The sequence below is a fragment of the Arvicola amphibius genome, chromosome 6, assembly GCF_903992535.2.
Source record: "Arvicola amphibius chromosome 6, mArvAmp1.2, whole genome shotgun sequence".
Lineage (NCBI taxonomy): Eukaryota > Metazoa > Chordata > Mammalia > Rodentia > Cricetidae > Arvicola > Arvicola amphibius.
In genome coordinates, this window is record NC_052052.2 from 7392749 (window position 1) to 7410987 (window position 18239).

The 18239-nt window shown below is 57.7% G+C and overlaps 1 protein-coding gene across 1 annotated transcript in view; it reads right to left on the reverse strand.

The window, feature by feature from the left end:
* Window positions 1–830: 830 nt before the first annotated feature.
* The window catches only part of Casz1 (castor zinc finger 1), a 49807-nt gene continuing 32398 nt past the window's right edge, over window positions 831–18239 (reverse strand). The window contains exons 6-19 of the mRNA XM_038334508.1: window positions 16818–16908; window positions 16051–16215; window positions 14912–15084; window positions 13881–14728; window positions 11744–11879; window positions 11474–11537; window positions 10161–10315; window positions 9932–10054; window positions 8763–9101; window positions 7137–7335; window positions 6301–6472; window positions 4526–4677; window positions 4276–4417; window positions 831–1930 (exon numbers count right to left, since the gene is read on the reverse strand). Of these exons, the coding sequence (XP_038190436.1) occupies window positions 831–1930; window positions 4276–4417; window positions 4526–4677; window positions 6301–6472; window positions 7137–7335; window positions 8763–9101; window positions 9932–10054; window positions 10161–10315; window positions 11474–11537; window positions 11744–11879; window positions 13881–14728; window positions 14912–15084; window positions 16051–16215; window positions 16818–16908 (3859 nt within the window). The remainder of the gene's footprint in view (window positions 1931–4275; window positions 4418–4525; window positions 4678–6300; window positions 6473–7136; window positions 7336–8762; window positions 9102–9931; window positions 10055–10160; window positions 10316–11473; window positions 11538–11743; window positions 11880–13880; window positions 14729–14911; window positions 15085–16050; window positions 16216–16817; window positions 16909–18239) is intronic.

Below are 18239 nucleotides of genomic sequence, written 5' to 3' on the forward strand. Positions count from 1 at the left end.
AAAGCCTCCAACTGAGGCCTCTAAAATAAACGCTAAACAATTCCTAGGAGAAATTGCACTCAAGTCCCCAGTCTCAGGGCTGGTCTGGAGGCGGGGCTCAGCTTCCTCGCACCCACCTGCACTGTTAATTTTTTCTTCTCTTTTTGTTCTATGTAGAATAATAACCTTTACAGGAAAAATACTGTACAACTTTCTTGGTTATTTTTTTTCCCATTTTGATTATTAAAGCCAAAACCAGTCGCATCCTTCCTGTTTGCACCAAAGTGGCTGAGACCCTCACCCCCAGGCCCCCACTAGCTGTGCCTGCTTCGGACCATAGCCTCGATTTGCTGGAGGGTGGGCTTGGGCCTGAGAATCACCAGACCGGACCACAACTCGGGGGCGGGGATGCCGCCTCGCTGCTGATTCCATGAGATTCCCTCCATGTCCCTGTAGTGTGACCCGTGCTGATGCTGACTGTCTTCGGCCCTCTCTCCCCCGAGTCAGGGGGAGGTCTTAGCTGCATGGGGGGGGGGCCTGCAACCGGTGACCCCCGCGGGCAGCCCCTGAGCAAACAAGGACCTCGCCTGTGGGCACCGAGAGGAGCGCAGGTCATCGCTGCCACCCGGACACAGCACCTGCTATTCCCTGAACACCCGCTCGGGCGGGCCGGGAGGGTGCGGGCGGCCCGGAGCACCAGAGGGGTCCCCGCCTCTGCCCTGAGACGGACTCGGGGGTCCGGAAGCACCAGCGGGGTCAGGGCGCCTCCCTCCCTGGGGCGGCCCAGTGGGGTCTGTACACAGGGGCTCACATACAGAGCAGTTCCAGAGGGGACTGGAGTGGCGCGGCAGCTAGGGTGATGTGGCGGTGGGCGCCGGGCTGGGGCCACCTAGGGCCGCCAGCGGGGTCCGCGCGCCCGCCTCGCCTGCAGCCTCGGGCAGTGACTCCTCCGAGTCGGTGCGCAGGTCCTCGTCGTCATCATCATCATCTTCCTCCTCCTCGTCGTCGTCCTCTTCATCGTCATCCTCGTCGTCGTCCTCGGCCTCCTCCTCGGGCATCTCCAGCTCTTCCTCATCGTCCTCCTGAGAGGACTCCCCAGCGGTGATGGTGGCAGAGGCGGCGGGGGCGGGCGCAGCAGGGCCGTCGCGAGGCCCGGGGACGGTGGCAGGCGGGCCGGGGTCCCCTGCGTCTCCCAGGAGGCCCAGGCCCGCAGCCGCTGTCTGCAGGAAGAGCAGCGAGCCCGGCTCGGCAGCCAGCGTGAGCGAGCCGTCCAGGTTGACTGGCGCACCGGGCGAGGCGGCGGGAGGCTCCCCTCGCTCCTGCTTCTCGTGCTTGCGCTTGTGAGAGTCCATCTGCGACATGCCCACCACCGTGTGGCGGCAGCCCGGGTAGGTGCAGTGGAAGTGCGAGCACTTGAGCTTGTACTTGCAGTCGGGCACTGCGCAGTCGGCGCTCGAGCTGAACTGGCAGAAGCCGGCGGCGCTGATCACGTCCTGTTTGCCGTGGTGCTTGCGGTGCGCAGTGACCTTGGTGCTGTCGGTGCAGCGGAAGCGGCAGCGCAGGCAGTGGAAGTGAGTGCTGGTGCCCGAGAACGGGCAGTCAGCGAAGTGGCAGCTGAGCGTGGCCTTAAAGCGCTTGAAGTCGTCCAGCACCAGGTTGTCCACGCGGTCGTGGTGCTGGGCATGCTTGTACATGTGCGTGCGCCCACAGAACTTGTAGCCGCAGTTCTCCCGCGTGCAGTGGTAGTGGGTGACCTTGAGCGAGAACTGGCAGGCCGTGTCCTTGCAGTCCTCGTAGAGGTCGAAGCGCCGGAAACCCTCCAGCATCATGCCCTCGTCCAGCATTTTGCGAGAGGAGGCTGTCTTCCTCCGCTTGCCAAAGGGAGACATGTCCTCGATGATCCAAAAGCGCTTTTTAGCCCCTGAGGCTGTCGGCATGGAGATGGTGTTCCCTAGGGAGGGGCAGAGAGAGGTCAGCGTGGAAGGGGTGCCCTTTTGGCAGCAGTGCCCACGTGGGCACCATTCCCAGGGTCACACCCACACAGGGCCCCTGATTCTGGCATGGTGGCCAGCAGACACCGCTTAAGAACAACACCCTGGCTTTCCCCTGGCTTGGAGCCTCTCCCACAGCCCCCTTGGGAACAGCAGGGAGTCCCAGGCTTCCCCTGTCTTCTAGGTCTGCAGGATGACCACACAGGCATCCCGGGATGTGGTGGCTGCTTCCTGGCCAGTTTGGGTGGGAAGTGAGGACACATCCCAGTGCTAATTGAGGCTGAAGGGGAAGCTGGGAATCTAGGTCGGCAGAGTGTAATTACCCAAGTTGGACCCAGGCCAGGACGCCATCACACGCCTGCCTCTAATGAGGGACAGGCCAGCTCTCTTCCTGCCAGCTACCCAGTCTCCGGCTGCCTGCCTGTCTGTGCAGGGTTTGCCTCCTGGAAGCAGCGATGCTGAGGGCCCCAGAGCCTCGTGGGCCTGTGACTCTTCGCTCCTAGATACCAGAAGTTTCTTTAAGGTTTTGGAGCTTCTGCTTGACCTAAGGGACCTGGAAAGTCCCAAGAAGGCTCTACTGCCTTCCTGAGGCCTGAACTCTGGAGCTTGGCTCTCCGAAAGCCACCATGGTCCTAGCATGGTCGTCTCGGGACTCAGGAAATCTGCTACTGGCTTCTCTATGTCTTCCCGGAAGGCACTTGACCTTCTATCACTCATTCCGCAGGAGGCATCTTCCTCCCTGAGCCTTCCCAGGATGCCTGGCTACCAACCACTCTTCAACATTCTGCAATAGTATACTGAAAAGAAAGTCCAATCACCCAGCCTTAGCTCAGGTCCAGAAATCTGTGGGGGACAGAGCACTGTCATGGGGCTCTGCCTGATTATGCCGGCAACAGAGCTTTCATTGGGCTGGATTCACTGTGTCCTACTCAGGGTCACCACCCCTGGGGATGGCACAACACCTGGGCTCATAAGGTGAAGCAGGAGTGGATGGACTACAGACCTGGGGTGATGTCCACCCAAGGGACAGGGCAAGCACACATTCCCACGAGGGCACTGGATATGGGGCTGGGATGGCAAGGGCTATCCACCACTGAGCACTGAGTGAGCCTGGAGGCCCCATAGGTTCCTTCTCCCTGTCCAGCTTCAGGAGAGGGAGGAGGTTCAAGCCAGCATCAGAGCTCTCCGGACCTGGGAAGCTCCCAAGCAAACTGAGAACAACAGCAGGCTCTGACCCTCACAGGGCCAAGTAGGACAAGGACCTAACAGGTCACCCAGAAGGACCCTGGCAGCGGCAATCTGTTCTCTGAGGTAGTTGCTGTTAGGGGTGTGGGGTGGCCCTGCCCTTGGTTCTGCTCATCACAGAAAAGGATCCAGCCCTGGACCATAGCCTTGAGGGTGAGCTGGGGTGACAGACACTGGAAGAAGGCACGGATGAGTTACCTGCAGCATCCTGAACTAGGGGGGCGTCACTTTCTACTGGAGTTGGAATGGCAGTGATGGGCGGGCTGCGGATGGGGTGGCCCAGGCCCCGGCTGGCTCCGAGAGCGGCACTGAGCAGAGAGTATGACAGACAGGACGGAGAGAAGAGGCATGGGAGGGGAGGGAGGGGTGGCCGGAGCACAGCCGGAGGGAAGGATGGAGTCAGGGGGGGCGGTGCAGCCCCACGAGTGGCCTCGTCACCAGCCGGAGCAGGAGGAGGAAGAGGAGGAGGAGGAGGAACCGGGCAGCCTGGAGAGGGTGGAGAGAAAGCAGAAAAACAAAACAAAACAAAGAACAAACAAAAAGAACCCAAATGAGAAACCCAATGGCTCCAGCGGTGCAGTATGGAAATACGTGGACAGATGAGCAGAGAGGTGGGACAAAGAGGGGGGCAGAGGACAGAGACTGGTAGGTGCATTGCAGGCAGAGGTCATGGCAGGCACCAGGTGTCCAGGGAGGACCTTGCTGAGGACAGGGTCAGGAGGCAGGAGCCTCTCAGGGGCCCCCGGTTCTGAATGAGGCTGGGACTGAGGCCAGTAGGAAGGCTGGCGCAGGGCCTATGCTGCTCTCTCTGGGGCTAATGGGACAAGCCCTAGTCCCTCTCTGGGGGAACTAAAGTGACCTGGAGGGAAGGCAGCAGGGAGGTGGGCAGAATGGCGGGAGGGGCCTCAATGACCACTGTTGTATAGGCCAACTGTTCTGCACACCATCTTGTCCCCCTCAGAGGCCATCTGACTATCAACCTTCTGTCCCAAGAAGGACTCAGCAGAGCTGGGCCTGGGAAGCAGGGGCCCAGCCGGCGGAAGCCAGGCCTGCCACTCACCTGCCGCGGTGCTCTCATTGCCCACGGGGGTGCTGGAGCAGCTGCGGTCCATGGTAGAGGACTCGGAGGACGCGGCACCGGGGCTACAGCCCGTATAATCCATGCCCTCGTCTGTTTCAGCATCCATCAGACTTGGGGGACCCTGGAAGGAAGTGAAGGGGCCCTCAGAAAGTGGCCCGCAGGTTCTTTGGGCAGCACGGCCCCGCACCTGCTAACAAGGACAGTTGAGCCACATGGCCTAGGCTCTCACCTGGGACGGGGGCACACGGTCGAAGTTCTTCCCTAGCATCCTCCGCATGTGTTTGCGGGCATGCGAAGTCATCTGGTGCTTGAGGAGGAAGGAGAACTGGCAGCCTTCCCGGATGCAGTGGAAGTGGCTATTCACCTGGTTGTACTTGCAGCCTGTGGATGGGAGTCACAGCAGGTGAGCCTCCCCGGAGAGCGTGGGTACAGGGCTGCTGTGGTTCGTAGGTAGATGGTATTTGGGGGAAATGTATTTTCTCTAAGGGAATACCCGCAGTCAGTTCATCCCAGGAAGCCAAGTCTGACCCCTGGCCTCCCTTCTGGCTTGCATGGGGGCACGTGACAGGCTTGCCCTAGTCCCATACCCTCTTCACTGAGAGGCCACAGCGCCAGGGCCCAGGACCTTTGGGAAACTACCTCTCGGTCAGTCACCCGCCCTCACCCTTCTCCGGGGCGGACCTTGTTTAGGTCAGCCGGCCTCCACCCTGCCTCCACCCCTGACTTCTGCTTTGCTCTAGGTGAGAACAAATAGAGCAGGCAGGACCGAAATGGCATCAGCCAAGGGCAGGTGAGGGCCTGCCCATTGCCATGGCACCAGGCTGGCCAGGTGTCTTATGTCATCTCCCAGCTTTGTTTGGCCTCAGCTACTACCAAAAACACCAAAAGTTGAGTAAATATGGGCAAGTTCAGAACCCCGGACAGCTGTAAGCTGAGCCCGGTACAGCAGAGGCCGCTGGGGTCACTAGCCCCCTTCACGCCATGAGTCCTTCCTAGACTAATTCTTGACGGAAAGGGTTATTAACTTGGAGTGTCTCCCCTTCCCCTACCAAGGCCCTGCCACCATGATCACAGGACCAGAAGAGGCTTGGCCTGTGGACACCGCCCCTGCCGGCCTGCCACTCCACCTTCCAGCTTCCGGTCTCCTCCTAGGAGAAGCCTGCCCTGCAACTACAACTCCAGAGGCTTAAGGGTAGGCTCCGCCCTCTACCTGCAGACCTGGGCTCCTCCCTGAGGCACCCCCTCCCGCCCGTGCCTTGGGCCAGTGAGCAGGAAAACCTGCTCCAGAGACACCTGTCACCAACTCAGAAACACCAGGAGCCTCTGGTTCTCCCGCTCACTGTGTACTCTAGCGGAGCTCATAGTATACCTGACAAAGGTTTCTGACACCAATTGCAAGCATATACTAAGTGCTTTTAAAAAAATATATCCGGGCAGTGGTGGAGCATGCCTTTAATCCCATCACTTGGGAGGCAGAGGCAGGCAGATCTATGTGAGTTCGAAGCCAGTCTGGTCTGCAAAGTGAGTTCCAGGACAGCTAGGGCTACACAGTGAAACTCTGTCTTGAAAAACCAAAATGTATAAATAAACAAATAAATACCTTTAATGAATGAACAAATGAACAGACTCAGCTCATTTTGGACAAAGCCCTCAAATTAACGAGCTTCTAGGACTGCTACAGTCTTCCCTGTCCACACTTCCAAAGGAAAGGAAACCAAGAGCAGCCAAGCCCTGGATGCCGGGGGTGTGGCCAAGGGTGCTGGGGGGGCCAGTCCTTGGAACCACCCTTACCCTCTTGCTGGGATGTCTGGGCTCCCAGGCTTTTCAGTCAGTTTGACAGCCCCTGGCCTACGGCCTCTGTGATCTCTCTCCTAGACCAAGGGTTGCAGGTGGTGGTGGTGGCAGAAATGGGTATCCGGGAAGATGGCCCGGCTACCAGGACCCCAGGCATCAGAGCCACAGTGCTACCTGCTGGAAGTCCCCAGCAGCCCTGGCCTCAGGTACCTGGTCTTCCGCATTCCTCACGTTTGGTGAAGTATTTGAACCCATTGGCCGCCCGCCGCTCTGCTTTCTCGTGCTTCTTTATATGCCAGGGAAGCTTGGTGGTAATGTTGGTGACAAAGTAGCAGCCCGTCCGGAGGCAGTGGTAGTGTCCTCGCATCCGGAACTCGCAGTGCTACAGGGAAGCAAGGAGTACGTGTGTCAGGGCACACCATTAAAGCATCCTACCTGGTGGTCCTGGGATTCTTTGCTTATGCCACACCTAGAGCAAACATCGCTAATCTACTCTCAAGTTCGCCCCTGTATGACCAGACCTAGACAGACTCACTAATCTACCCCAGCACTCCTCTCTCTGAATATGCCCAGACCTACGCAGACATCACTAAGCTATCGTAACTTTGGTGCACACTTGGACCTTACCTGTGACTACACAGGCAGCCCAGCAGTCTTGGGACTCGGCCTTTGAAGTGAACCCGAGCTGTCCTTTCTGTCTAGGCATGGACTGTTCTATTTCTTTATCCAATGAGCCTATTTTAAAAGTCTAGGCCTCTGGGGAAAGGGGACGTAGCTATTTCCAGGATGAGCATGAATGATGTCAGACACACAGTGGCCGAGATAGCATTTGGTCACCACTGGGAGTTAGGCCTGAAATGACAACCCTCACCAATGGAGCATCAGTCTGGACCCCTGCCCAGGAGCCTCTAGGGGCTCCGGGGCCAGGCAGTGAGTGTCCTTTCCAGGGTCTGCTGCAGGCCAACTGAAAAACGGTGTGAAAAGTGGAGCCTCTGCCAGGAGGAGCTGGGCCTAGGCCCTGGGCCTCCCCCGCCCGCCTCACTGACCTGGTTGGGACACAGACACTGCAGAGAGTAGTAAGCAAACTGATCCCGCACGTTCACCAGGCTGTTGCTGGGGTTGATGTGGTCCAAGCAGTGGGACTCGGCCTTGCCCGAGGTCTTGCAGACGTACTTGCAGTTCCCGAAGAGACAGTGGAAGTGGAACTTGCTGGCATACTTGCAGTCCGTCGCCAGGCATGGATCGCTACAAGGAAACCACAGCCCAGAAGGTCATTGGCATCCCAAGCCCTCCCGCTAATGTCCTCACTTGGTTTGTCAGGGTTCCCTCCTCAGTCACCAGGGGTGTAATCAAGGGGAATGCAGGGGGTCACCTTCCCGCTCAATGGAATGATTCAGCTAGAGACTACAGATCCCAGCATGCATCCCTGTCTCCTTTTGGGAACTCTTGCCTGGTACATGGGGATTGCCCTATGTAGGGTGCTCAGAGCAGTGCATGCTGGGACATGTAGTTTCCAAGGCCACACCTCAGGATTAGAGATAAGATTGCAATAACTTCTTGGGCATAAAAGTAATGGATAGTGCTGCCAGTCCTGGCTGGATGCCAGAAAGAGCTTGGCTGGTAAGACATGGCACTGCCGCGGAGGCGGCTGACTGACAGACTGCAGATGGGTGGGTAGTCCTACCAGGAAGTGCCACTTCTGTGGGGTGTGAGCAAGTGGTAACATGTGCCTGGTGTCAGTTCCTGCTAAGGCTCACAGCTGCCGGGACATCCCAGGGTCAACTGGGGCTTACAGCACCCTTTTGCCCGGAGAACCTGGGAACCTGGGATGGGCTAGGGGCCAGCGGAGGTGTCCACGAGGGGGGAAGAGCTGGGCCACCCACTGGTGTCTATGAGGGTTGAACGCCAGGGAGGTACAGCCATGGCTGGGAGTCCCCGGGCTACAGGGGGCTGTGGGGAGATGTGGTCTCCAGAGACTGGACCTACGGTGGGCACTCCGGCCAAGTTCAGGAAACTAAGAAAGCTCGCCACATCAGGGAAGGGGGTCGGGGGATACAGGGGACAGGAAAAGGACAAAAAACACTGCACCCTTCCATGCCATGGGCCCCGCCCCAGGTGCTCAGAGAGGGAGGACAGCTGTTACTCAGGTGGTATAAATAATCCAATTTATTACTTTTTATTGAGAACAGGAAGCCACACACTTTATGATACAAAGTCACCGTTCTCGCCGCAAGAAGCCACCACCATTAAGTGAAGAAGGTCCCTTCCACCCCTGACCACTGGGAGGGTCTGGAGGGGCCTAGGTCCTGTTCCCACCCATGACTTCCACGCCTTACTGACTCAATCTGAGTATGCACCACAGAGTCGGAAGCGAGGTGGCCCAGAGGGAACATAGCCTTTTTGAGGACCAGGACATTTCCTGAGGAACCCTGAACCTAGCTCACCCCAGCCAGTCCTTGCAGGATCCCCCTGGACCACTGGAGTTAAGGCCACTTACACGCTCATCCCCCACCCACTGGGTGCTTAGTACAGGTGTACAGCTGGATGGCTAAGTCCCAGAGGCTGGGGACTGCAGTGTAACTCTGAAGGGCGAGGAGCAGGGTCTCCTTGTTGCCCTGGCTACACCCACTCCCAAGACACAGGGACAGGTGCTGGCTCACAGAGGGACTCACTTGTCCTGGAACTGGAGGAACCCGGGTTTGACCTGAGGCTTGGCGCTCTCTAGAGACGTCGTCGCCAGGGGCGAAGTGGGCAGGTGAGGCACCGATGAGGGGATCGGAGGCATCTGGGGTATGGTGGAAGCCAGCTGCTTCCAGGCGAGCAGGGTAGGGGTGGAGGGCACGGAGGCTGGGCTGGGAGCAGGCCCTTCCAAAGAAGATCCAGGGATCATGGTGCCAGGGGGTGCTGGCGGGGACGAGGGCGCCAAGGGAGGTTTGGTCTCAGCTGCAGAGGCTGGGAAGGAAGTCTCTGTAGTTCCCTTTGCTGCTCCTCCCTCCGTCCGGAAGTGGAAGCTAAGAGAGGCAGAAGAAAGTGTCTCAGGACATCAATCAAGAGGCCCCAGTGCCAGGTCAGCCCTTCCCTGTCTACGCATGCTTGTCACCTCATGTGACCCTAGTATCAGGAGCCTAGTATCTCCACCTCATTCCCACCAGAGATTCTGGGAGGCCTCCCATGACCTTACCTGAGCAGAGAAACTTGAAAACAAATTGTTGGGTCCCACTGTCATTCTGAACCTGGGCTAGACCCTAACCCCATCTCTCTACCGATGATTTGTATCCTGAGCTCCTCCCTACACTATGGCCCTGTGTGAGAGAACAGGCCTGCCTCATCAGGCCCCTCCCTTCAAGAGGACACTCTGAGAGTCCCAGGGAAAAGGACTCAGTGTTTGCTAGGCTCTAGCACAGCAGGAAAGTCTGACACGGGGTCTGGGGTCTAGAGAGGTACGGGGGTACTGTTACAGGCAGCGCTGGTTGCCGTTGCTTTTTAGCTCTGTGGAGATCACAAAGTCGCTGCAATTCATTCGGTCTCGCATGGTGCTGCAAAGGCCTTCCTCCAGGAGCCCCGCCCTGGATCCAAATCAAGCCTTTCTAGCTGGGCTCTGACCTTTCTAAACGCTCTTCACTGGCACCTGTGCAGGGTTGCGGGGTGGGGGGGCACTAGGTCTGGCAGGTGCCATGTGCAGGAGGGAGGGAAGCCTGTCCCCTTCCTTGGGAGGTCTGAGGCCTGGAGACAACTACACTGGGATATTGCTTAGAGGGTGACTAGAGGCCCAGAGCTCAGGGAGGATGGGCTGTTTTAAGGGTCACCCCCACCCTCTCCAACCCCCAGACCCCTCACTCACTTGGCATGCTTGATGGCCCCGTCCAGGGTGCTGAAAAGCGCACCACACTCCTCCACCACGCAGTGGAAATGGGACTTGTGGAGGAAGTCGCACTGGGCATCACAGAAGTCCTTGGTACCAAACCTAGTCATTGGAGGGCCTCTGTCAGAGGTGGGGCCCTGGCCACCAGGGTGGGCGACAGCAAGACCTTCCGCCCCCACCCCTCACACGCTCTCTGGAGAGCCCTCACCTGCGGAGATACACCTTCCAGGGCTCCGCCAGCCTCTCCTGAACTAGCGCCTTCACGGCCTTGCCCAGGAAAGGTGAGGGCTCCACAGCAGGACTCCCCTCCACTTCTGTCTTGATGTTCAGCAAGTTACCGAGGCTGGGGTTGCCCTGAGACATCTGTAAGGACAGAGGTGAGCTTGGAGCTGGGGGAACCCCAGGACGGACAGTGCCTGAGCCCCGTGTGCTGGGAGCAGAGAACACACATACCCCTTGGGCCTTCGCTAGGGAGGAGTCTGGCCCATCAGAAAGACTATGGCTCTGGTCCCCTGGGGGGGCCGCTGCTGAAGCCATCATTCAAGCCGAGGCCAAGGCTCAGGGTGCACGCTGCAGCCCATCCCTCCCTAGACTTTGCTGCTCCCTGGTTGTTCTTCCAAAGGGTATTCAAAAGAAATGCAGGAGGAGGGATTGGCAGGGGGAGGGGAAGGCTAGGAGTTTCTTGGAAACAAAAGCCACCCATAAGAGGGTAAGGCAGACTTGTGGGGTAAGAGCAAGCAGGTCCGCTGCAACTGTTAAAGTGGGAGGGAACCTGTAGGCTTCTGAGGAAGGAATGTGAGGGAGCAGGGGCAGTGACCAGAGGAGGGTAGAGGACAGCAAGAGAGCAACCAGAAGAGGGCAGGCAACAGGGCATCAAAGCTGGTGCTGCTGCCCCGATGGTGCCCAGCTGGAACCCACCCACCGCATGAGGTCCAGCCCAGACCCAGCTCCCTCTTCAACCCAGTCACTTGTGTACAGTAACCAAATTAATCTTGCTGCAGTCAAATTTATCATGTGAAGGGGGAAATATATTTGAGATGATGTATAATTTACAAAGACCCTGCATTATTTAAAATAAATGTTCTGGAGCGACCTCTCCGGAAGGCGTCCGAGACCATTACTCAAGCCGAAAAGTGGGAATTGATGCTTCGCTTCCACTTTGGTCTCCCCTCCCCCACCCCCTTTTTAAACAAACAAAAATACATAAAATAAATAAATAACATTAATAACTGAGGGCCAGAGAAGTTAGAGGGTTCCGGAAAAGCTTTTGGAGCCCTCCATCCGAAGGGAAAAGAAGGTGTCAGGGGCTGAAATATATTTCTTCAGCCAGTTCATTAAATTAATTTGTAGGCAGTGGCTCCGAAATTATATTCGATGAAAAATGGCCTCAAAATTTAAATGGTACAAACTCATCTTATTAGAGGGAAAACATTAAAAAACAAACACATCCCCCCAGCCCCCCAGCACGGCTTTAATTTCTCTGGGTGGGGGAATGGGAGGCGTGTGATGGATGGTTCTTACCTTATTCATAAGCGAGGATAAAAGAGATGAATTTGCCGGGACTGCATGGCCATTTGATTCATTACTAGAACACACAAACCAAGGGGCTTCAACTCAGACATCCATGGGGCCAGGCCCAGAGGCCCTTCCCTCCCAGTCAGCCAGCCCAGGCTCAATGGCAGCATAAACCCTGGACAGGGTGAGCCCAGGTCCCCAGGGCCAGCTGAGAACACAGGCCCAGGCCACCTCTCTTGGGCCCAGGCCAGCAGGGCTTCGCTGGCCTTGCCTCACCTGGGCTCCTTCACAGTCAGGTCTAGACTGCGGTCTTGGGAGGCCTCGTGGGGGCCTGGGGTGCCAGCACTGTCACCAGGTTCCTGCTTCACCTGGGCCTGGGTGAACTTGCTGGGGGTGGGCTGCTGCCCACTTCCTGCAGGGGAGGGGAGGGAAGATGGGATCAGAGGGGCTCAGGTTTCACACAGACACAAACTCTGGTGCCCCCAACCCCCTGCCCCAAAGGAAGGGCCGTGGGCCGAGTAGGCGGGGGGCGGGGATCCCCCCCCCCCCCGAGAACTAGCTGCTGGTCAGCGATTCTTTCCACTGACATGATCACTTGCGACGTGTACCCGTGTGGCAATTCTTCAAGTGATAATTATTGCAAAATTATGTCAAAGTTGTCCTGGCTTAGGGCCTCCTGGAGGAGGAGGATGGGAGGCTGGGGAGGGGGCCTGGGCGGGGACAGGGGCCCTTCATTTCCTCTGCCAACTGTCATAGTCGATTTGTGGGGCTGCCGCCTAAGCTTTTATTAAAGACTCTGTTAATGCTGAGGGAAAGTGGCAGATCTGGACTGGGAGCGGCCCCTCTGTAGTCCCTGCCCACTGTTGCCGAGGCGACAACCCTGTCTGCACTGAGCATGCCTGAGGAGGGCATCTGCTGTGTCAGGGCTATTCAAGTCTGACAGCCAATCAGGGTGGTTCAATCTATGTGACCTCGTCAGTCTGTCAAGCTGTCCAGGGCAGAAACTCCAGGCCCTCCCTGGATGCCTGGCTCGGGATAAGGGGGAGCTTGGCGGGAAGAGGCCACGAGAGGCTGGCGGGGCAGGGGCAAAGGAAGCTGCTGACAGGACAGTGTCCGGTGAGCCTTGCTCCACGATCCCCAAGTGACTGAAATATTCATTTGCCCCAAGGCACGGCAGTTTACAGAGAGCTGCTCCACAGACAGCGAGTGACATTTTATTAAAAATAAGGGGAAACAGCTCCCCTCCCCTTTGCCTGACCTTTGTTTTTAGGGGGATGAGGGGGAGGAATTTTTCTAGGGAAAAAGAAGTGACCCGGCTGTCAGTTGCGGTTTCCTGTGGCTCTACCTGCAGGCCCCTGGCTGGAGGAATGTAGCTATAGCAAGACTCCTCCCACACTGGAGTGGAAGACAGGGGCTCCAGATTGGGCTATGAATAGCCTCTCACTGGGAATCAAGGGAACTTCCAGCCCTTGGGAGTCCACACTACACTAGCTCCCTAAGTCACCTACCCTAGGTTCCAGAGCAAAAGCCCAGGTCCAGTTCCCAACTAACATCCTCAAGAGGCTGGATCAGAGCCTCACATGGGTGGAAGGGACCCTCAATCTTGGCTGATTCTGAGATGGTTTTGGATGGGAGCAGAGCGTGAAGACTGGACAGTCAGGCTGCTGAGGATGTGCCTGGGGGCAGATCTGCCCCAGCCCCAACAGCTTCACAGGGTGAGGCTCTGTCCTCAACATCCAGCTCCGTAAGCAGCCAGCAGGTTACTCTGGGCAAGCACTAGGGGTTGTGGACGCAGTGAAAGCAGCTGTATCCCAGATGGGAGCTGAACTCTTTCCAGGAATCCAAACAGCACTGGGTATCCTCTGAGGGGGAGGGGCAGGGGAAACACACCAACAACAAAAATAAAAATAAAAACAGCCTTCCAAAGAAAAGGAAGGGAAGGAGTGAGGAGTCAGAAAAAGGGGGACAAGGGAGAAAGTGGAGTGTCATCTCCTGGCCTGGGGCAGCTGACCAGGTGTGGAATGCGAATACCCATCCCCTGGGCTCATGTTCCACAGCTAGAGGAGACCAAGAAAAGAGGGGGCCTGAGGTAGCTCTGCTCAGGGACTCATTGGTGACGGAGCCGGTAGGACACCCTAGCATGCAGAGACAGGGACTATTAACCAGCTCTGCATATAGAAAAGCAAAGGCATAAAGTCCTTGATTGTGTGGCCAAAGTGAGGGACTCCCAAAGAGAAAATAAACAGGACGGAGACAGAGACCAGGCAAAGAGAGAGAGCTGCTGGGTGGGAGGCGCAGGTGCATGGACCTGGCCGACAGCCTGCCCAGCCTCCCCTGTGCTCTTCAGTCTGAGTACTGGGGCTTGCCAGTCTCCAAGTGTGCCTGCCCACCGGGCAGGGCCCAGCCTGCTCACCTGGGTCAAAGGTGGCAGAGGGCTTGAGGGCGGCCGCAGCCAGTCTAGCCATCATGGGTGAGATGAGGCCTTTGCTCGCAGAGATCCTTTCCATGATGGAGGCAGGGGGCACCGGGAGAGAGGTGGCAGCCGCGGGGGCTGAGTCTCCAGCTCCAGAAGCCACCAGAGCTGGCATGTCAGGGGTTGCTGATGTTGTGGCCACAGAGGGCATGGCTCCCAGGAGCCCTGGAGATCCCACAGGCAGTGAGGTGCTCCCGCGGCCAGGAAGGAGAGGGAAGTAGGGTGCGGTTGTGGGGAGGCCTGAGTTGGAGAGGGCCAATGCTAGGGGAATGGAACCAGACAGGCCCTGGGGCAGCAGGCCGGCCATCTTGCTATTGGAAGGCTTCGTGGCGCTGGGTCCAGCCTCAGTGGTGGTGGCAGACGCGGCGGCGGCCAGGGACGCGGAAGATTGCTGACTGGTGGGGGAGGCGCTCAGACTGGAGTTCTTGCTGCTCAGGGCGGAGAAGTCCACGAGGTCATCGTTGCTGGATTCCTCGTGTTCCGTGTCCTTGGTGCCCAGCAGCGAGGCTGGCAGCCCCAAGGCGCCCGAGGAGCGGATGTGTCTGCGCTCGTGCTTGCGCTTGTGTGAGGTCATCTGGCTGGTGGAGGTGAAGGTGAAGCCACAGCCTGCGCGGATGCAGTGGAAGTGGTTGGTGGCCTTGCTGTACACACAGCCCTCATATTTGCACTCCTCGTACTTGTAGAACTTCTTGAAGCCGTCCTTGGCGTAGGCGTCGTCCTTGATGTGGTAGCTCTTGTGCTTCTCGATGTCACACTTGTTCTTGAAGGTGAATGTGCAGCCGGGGCGCCTGCATGGGACACGAGGAGACTGACATGGGGTCTCGTGGAACCAAGGGAGGCCCTGCCCTGATTGTTCCATGCTCTGGGAAGAACGCCCCCTCCCCCTTGGGGAAGACTTCGGCCTCCACTCCCAGGAGGATCCGGACCCTGGCGATCCATGGCCTGCATCCCTGCTTGTGCCGGTCACTCACCTGCAGTGGAAGTGCGTGGTCTTCTGCCCGTAGAACTGGCAGTCAGCTGTGCCGCAGTCCTCGGTGGCTCGGAAGCGCTGGAAGCCATCGTTGATGAGCTGGGTGTTCTTCTTGTGGAAGTTCTCATGGGTCATCACATCTGAGGTGCTCGTGTACACCTTGTTGCATCCCACCTGCACAGGTCGGACCATGGTTAGAGGATGCAAGCCCGGGTCCTCCCAGGACAACTGAGCTCAGTGTGGTAGCTGAAGCCAGAGCCACGTGGCTCTGCTCAGGGGAACTCGGCACCTCCAAACCTCACACTCCTCAGGTTAACCCAGGCTCTGAAGCAAAAAAACCCTCCAGTGACCCTCCAGCATTCCCCAGGAGTGACCGGGATCTGTCTGCAGAGTATCGGGCCGTCTTTGGATTCAGTATACTTTCAGGCCCAGATGAGGGTCCGAACTTCTGGAGAAATGAGGTTTGGGGTCCTAGGTGGTGGCTCTATCACTAGAGTTTTAGGATTGGACAAGGGCTGGACCCTGGAGGTCACCTTTAGCTATGGGACTTCCTTAGTGGATGGCTCCTGGGCACGGGGCCCTCCCACCCACTGCAGCTGGGCCAGGCAGGCAATGTTGCCATATTGAGTAAAAAGCAGTGTCTCCGAACACCCTTGAAGGCTGGCCTGTGCCAGTGTCTGCACCATCTCAGGCCCAGAGGGTGGCCCCCCCTCCTCACACCAGGTTGTTACACAGAGGCCTTAACAACCCCTGACAAATACGGGGGAGGCATGCAGGCTGCTATTTGCAACCCAAAGTCGCTCCTCCTGGCCTTGACACCTTGAAAAAGCCCAGACTCAGTGTGGCATTAAAACAAAGAATTAAACAAAAACCTCTGCAGGAATCATTTGCAATGCTGCTCTTGGTGTTAAAGCCCAAAAAAATGTCGGTCTATATAAACAGCTCACTGAATTTCCCCCACACCAAGTATGGCAACAGGGAAGGCCCCACCCTGGCCACCAGAGTCTGCCGATATCTGAGCTTCTGGGACTCTACTCGCCAGGCACCCCTATCCTGGACCGGGAGAAAAGGAGAGTCCTGGCCAATGAGGCCCCTGACTTCTGGGGCAGTCCTGTCCCTGGTTCCAGAAGCAGCAGGCACCTGCATGCAGTGGTAGTGGGTGCTCTTCCCATTGAGGTGGCAGCCGTGGTAGTAGACACTGCAGTCATCCAGCGGGCTGAAGCGCATGAAGCCATGCTGCAGGGAGTTGTCGCGCTTCTTGTGCATGTTGTAATGTCGGATCACGTCCTGCTTACTTGTGAACCTCTGCCAGGAAAGAGCACCAAGTTGGCAGAAGCCTGTGCCCCCAGTCCATGTGCCAAGAGTGCTTGGACCAGGGCTGGCCCCAAGGCCCTCGGGTCACCCTATAAATAACCCTACTTAGGGTCAAGGCAGCCCAGACTGCCCAGCCAGTTCCCGGCATACTGGCCCTTGGTGGGAATGATTCCAAAGTCTCAGGAACTCCTTCCCTGACCTCTCCCAATAGCCACACCCAGGAGTGTAGAGACGCTGGGCTAGCCTTGAAGGCCAGGGTTCTACCTAGTGCTCAGTGCGCAGGCTCATCAGGCAGGACAGAGGGTGCAGCCTGTGCAGATGGCCTAGCGCTACCTCTTCACCAGCTCTGTACTTGCCAGCAGCCCTGAGCACGTGATCTCAGCGTTTCGTCTTGAAAATGAAGCAGTAAGACCAACCCTTGGAAGGTCTGGAAAGACAGTGAACTTGGGGCTCAGGAGCCGGGGGACGCAGACCGCTGGTCTGCGCTCTCTGCATACCCACGTGAAACCCAGACAGCCCATGGAGGACCCTTCCGCCCCTGCCTACTTCCAGCAAGAGTCTATGCTGGCGCGTGAGCGGCGTGCCGCCCGTACCTGGTAGTTGCACTCCGGGTCCAGGCAGTGATAGTGCTCTCGGTACTGGTAGGCGCAATGGATGTGGCCACAGTGTTGACTCCCTGAGAACCTGAAGAGAGGTGAGAGGGTCAGACCCATCTTGGGATGCCAGTCCCTGAAAGGCCTCTTCTAGAACCCAGGTCTGAACAGCTGTTTCTGCCTAGGCCCTAAAAATGCCCTGAGGTTGAGAGGGCCTGGGTGGAAATACAGAGGGTCAAGGGTGAAGTGGCCGAGTACAGGAAAGCCAGAGGCAGTAACTGGCCCCTGTCAGGAGTACCAGGCCTACCAAGTTGTCTGACTGCCAGCAACCTGCCTGGAAGGAGCGCCAGATGGAGCAGAGGTCGGAACTCGGGTCAGAGTAAGACAGAGCAGAGAGGGGACCTAGAGCCCTGCGCTTTGGCAAGCAGTGGCCTGACCAGCCCTCACCGCCACCACGCCAGCTCTGACCAGGGAGGGGCCCCTGGCTGAGCCAACCCTGGGATGTTCTAAGAGGTGTTGAAGGCTCTCTCTCTCTCTGTTCTGGGCTTTTCCTGACACTTGAAACAGTCCAGAGTTATGAATTTTTAAAGCCCGGCATCTGTCTGGCTTCCCGCGGCAGGGAGCTCACTTTCCAGCCAAGCGCACTGCCGGGAGGCCTGGACCGCCGGCCACTGGATGGCCCTTCTCTGGGGCTGGACGTGCTAGGGTGTGGGCAGACAGGGCCAGCCATTCTGGGGAAAGCCAGCCATGACGGCCCTGGGAAAGGCACTTTGCCCGGCAAGCCTGTTCCCTTCCGTGGGTGACGCACTCTATGAGGGGGTGGGGAGCCCCACTGTACAGGGAAAGCCACCGGCAATAAGTATTTCAATGGAAGCTGCCAAAAGGGCCATCTGCTGAGGCACTAATAGTAATGACAGTGATAACAATAAAGAGTGGAGGGTGAGGAAGAACATGGAAGACCAGAGGAAGACAGATGCCGCCAGGGCATGACCCCTGCCACATGTCCCTCAAGAGCCTCAATTTGGGGATTGTGTGGAGACGGATCTTCATCGCCAACCCTGCCTCCTTCAGGATGAATCTAAGTCTGGCTTCATCAGAATGCCCCCTAGCCTCAGTCCTGGGATCCCAGCAGGTCATGGCAGGAGGAGAATGGCTGCCTCAACCCCAGTAGCTCTCCTGGAATCCGCACTCTATCCAAGGCTCCACATGACGGCAGGACCCAGGTCAGCTGCACAGGGGCCCCCTACTCACCTGTGGCAGCCCTACTTAGCTTGTAAGTTGCCTAAGGGCTATGTGGTCTGCGGTACCACAAAAGGGAGGGTCTAAGGTAGACCCCCGGAGCAGCCTCTCTTGAGCGGTTAGAGACAGAGAGAAAAGAAATGTGGAGAAGGCAGCCTCTTGGCTTTAGGGATGAGCTAATAC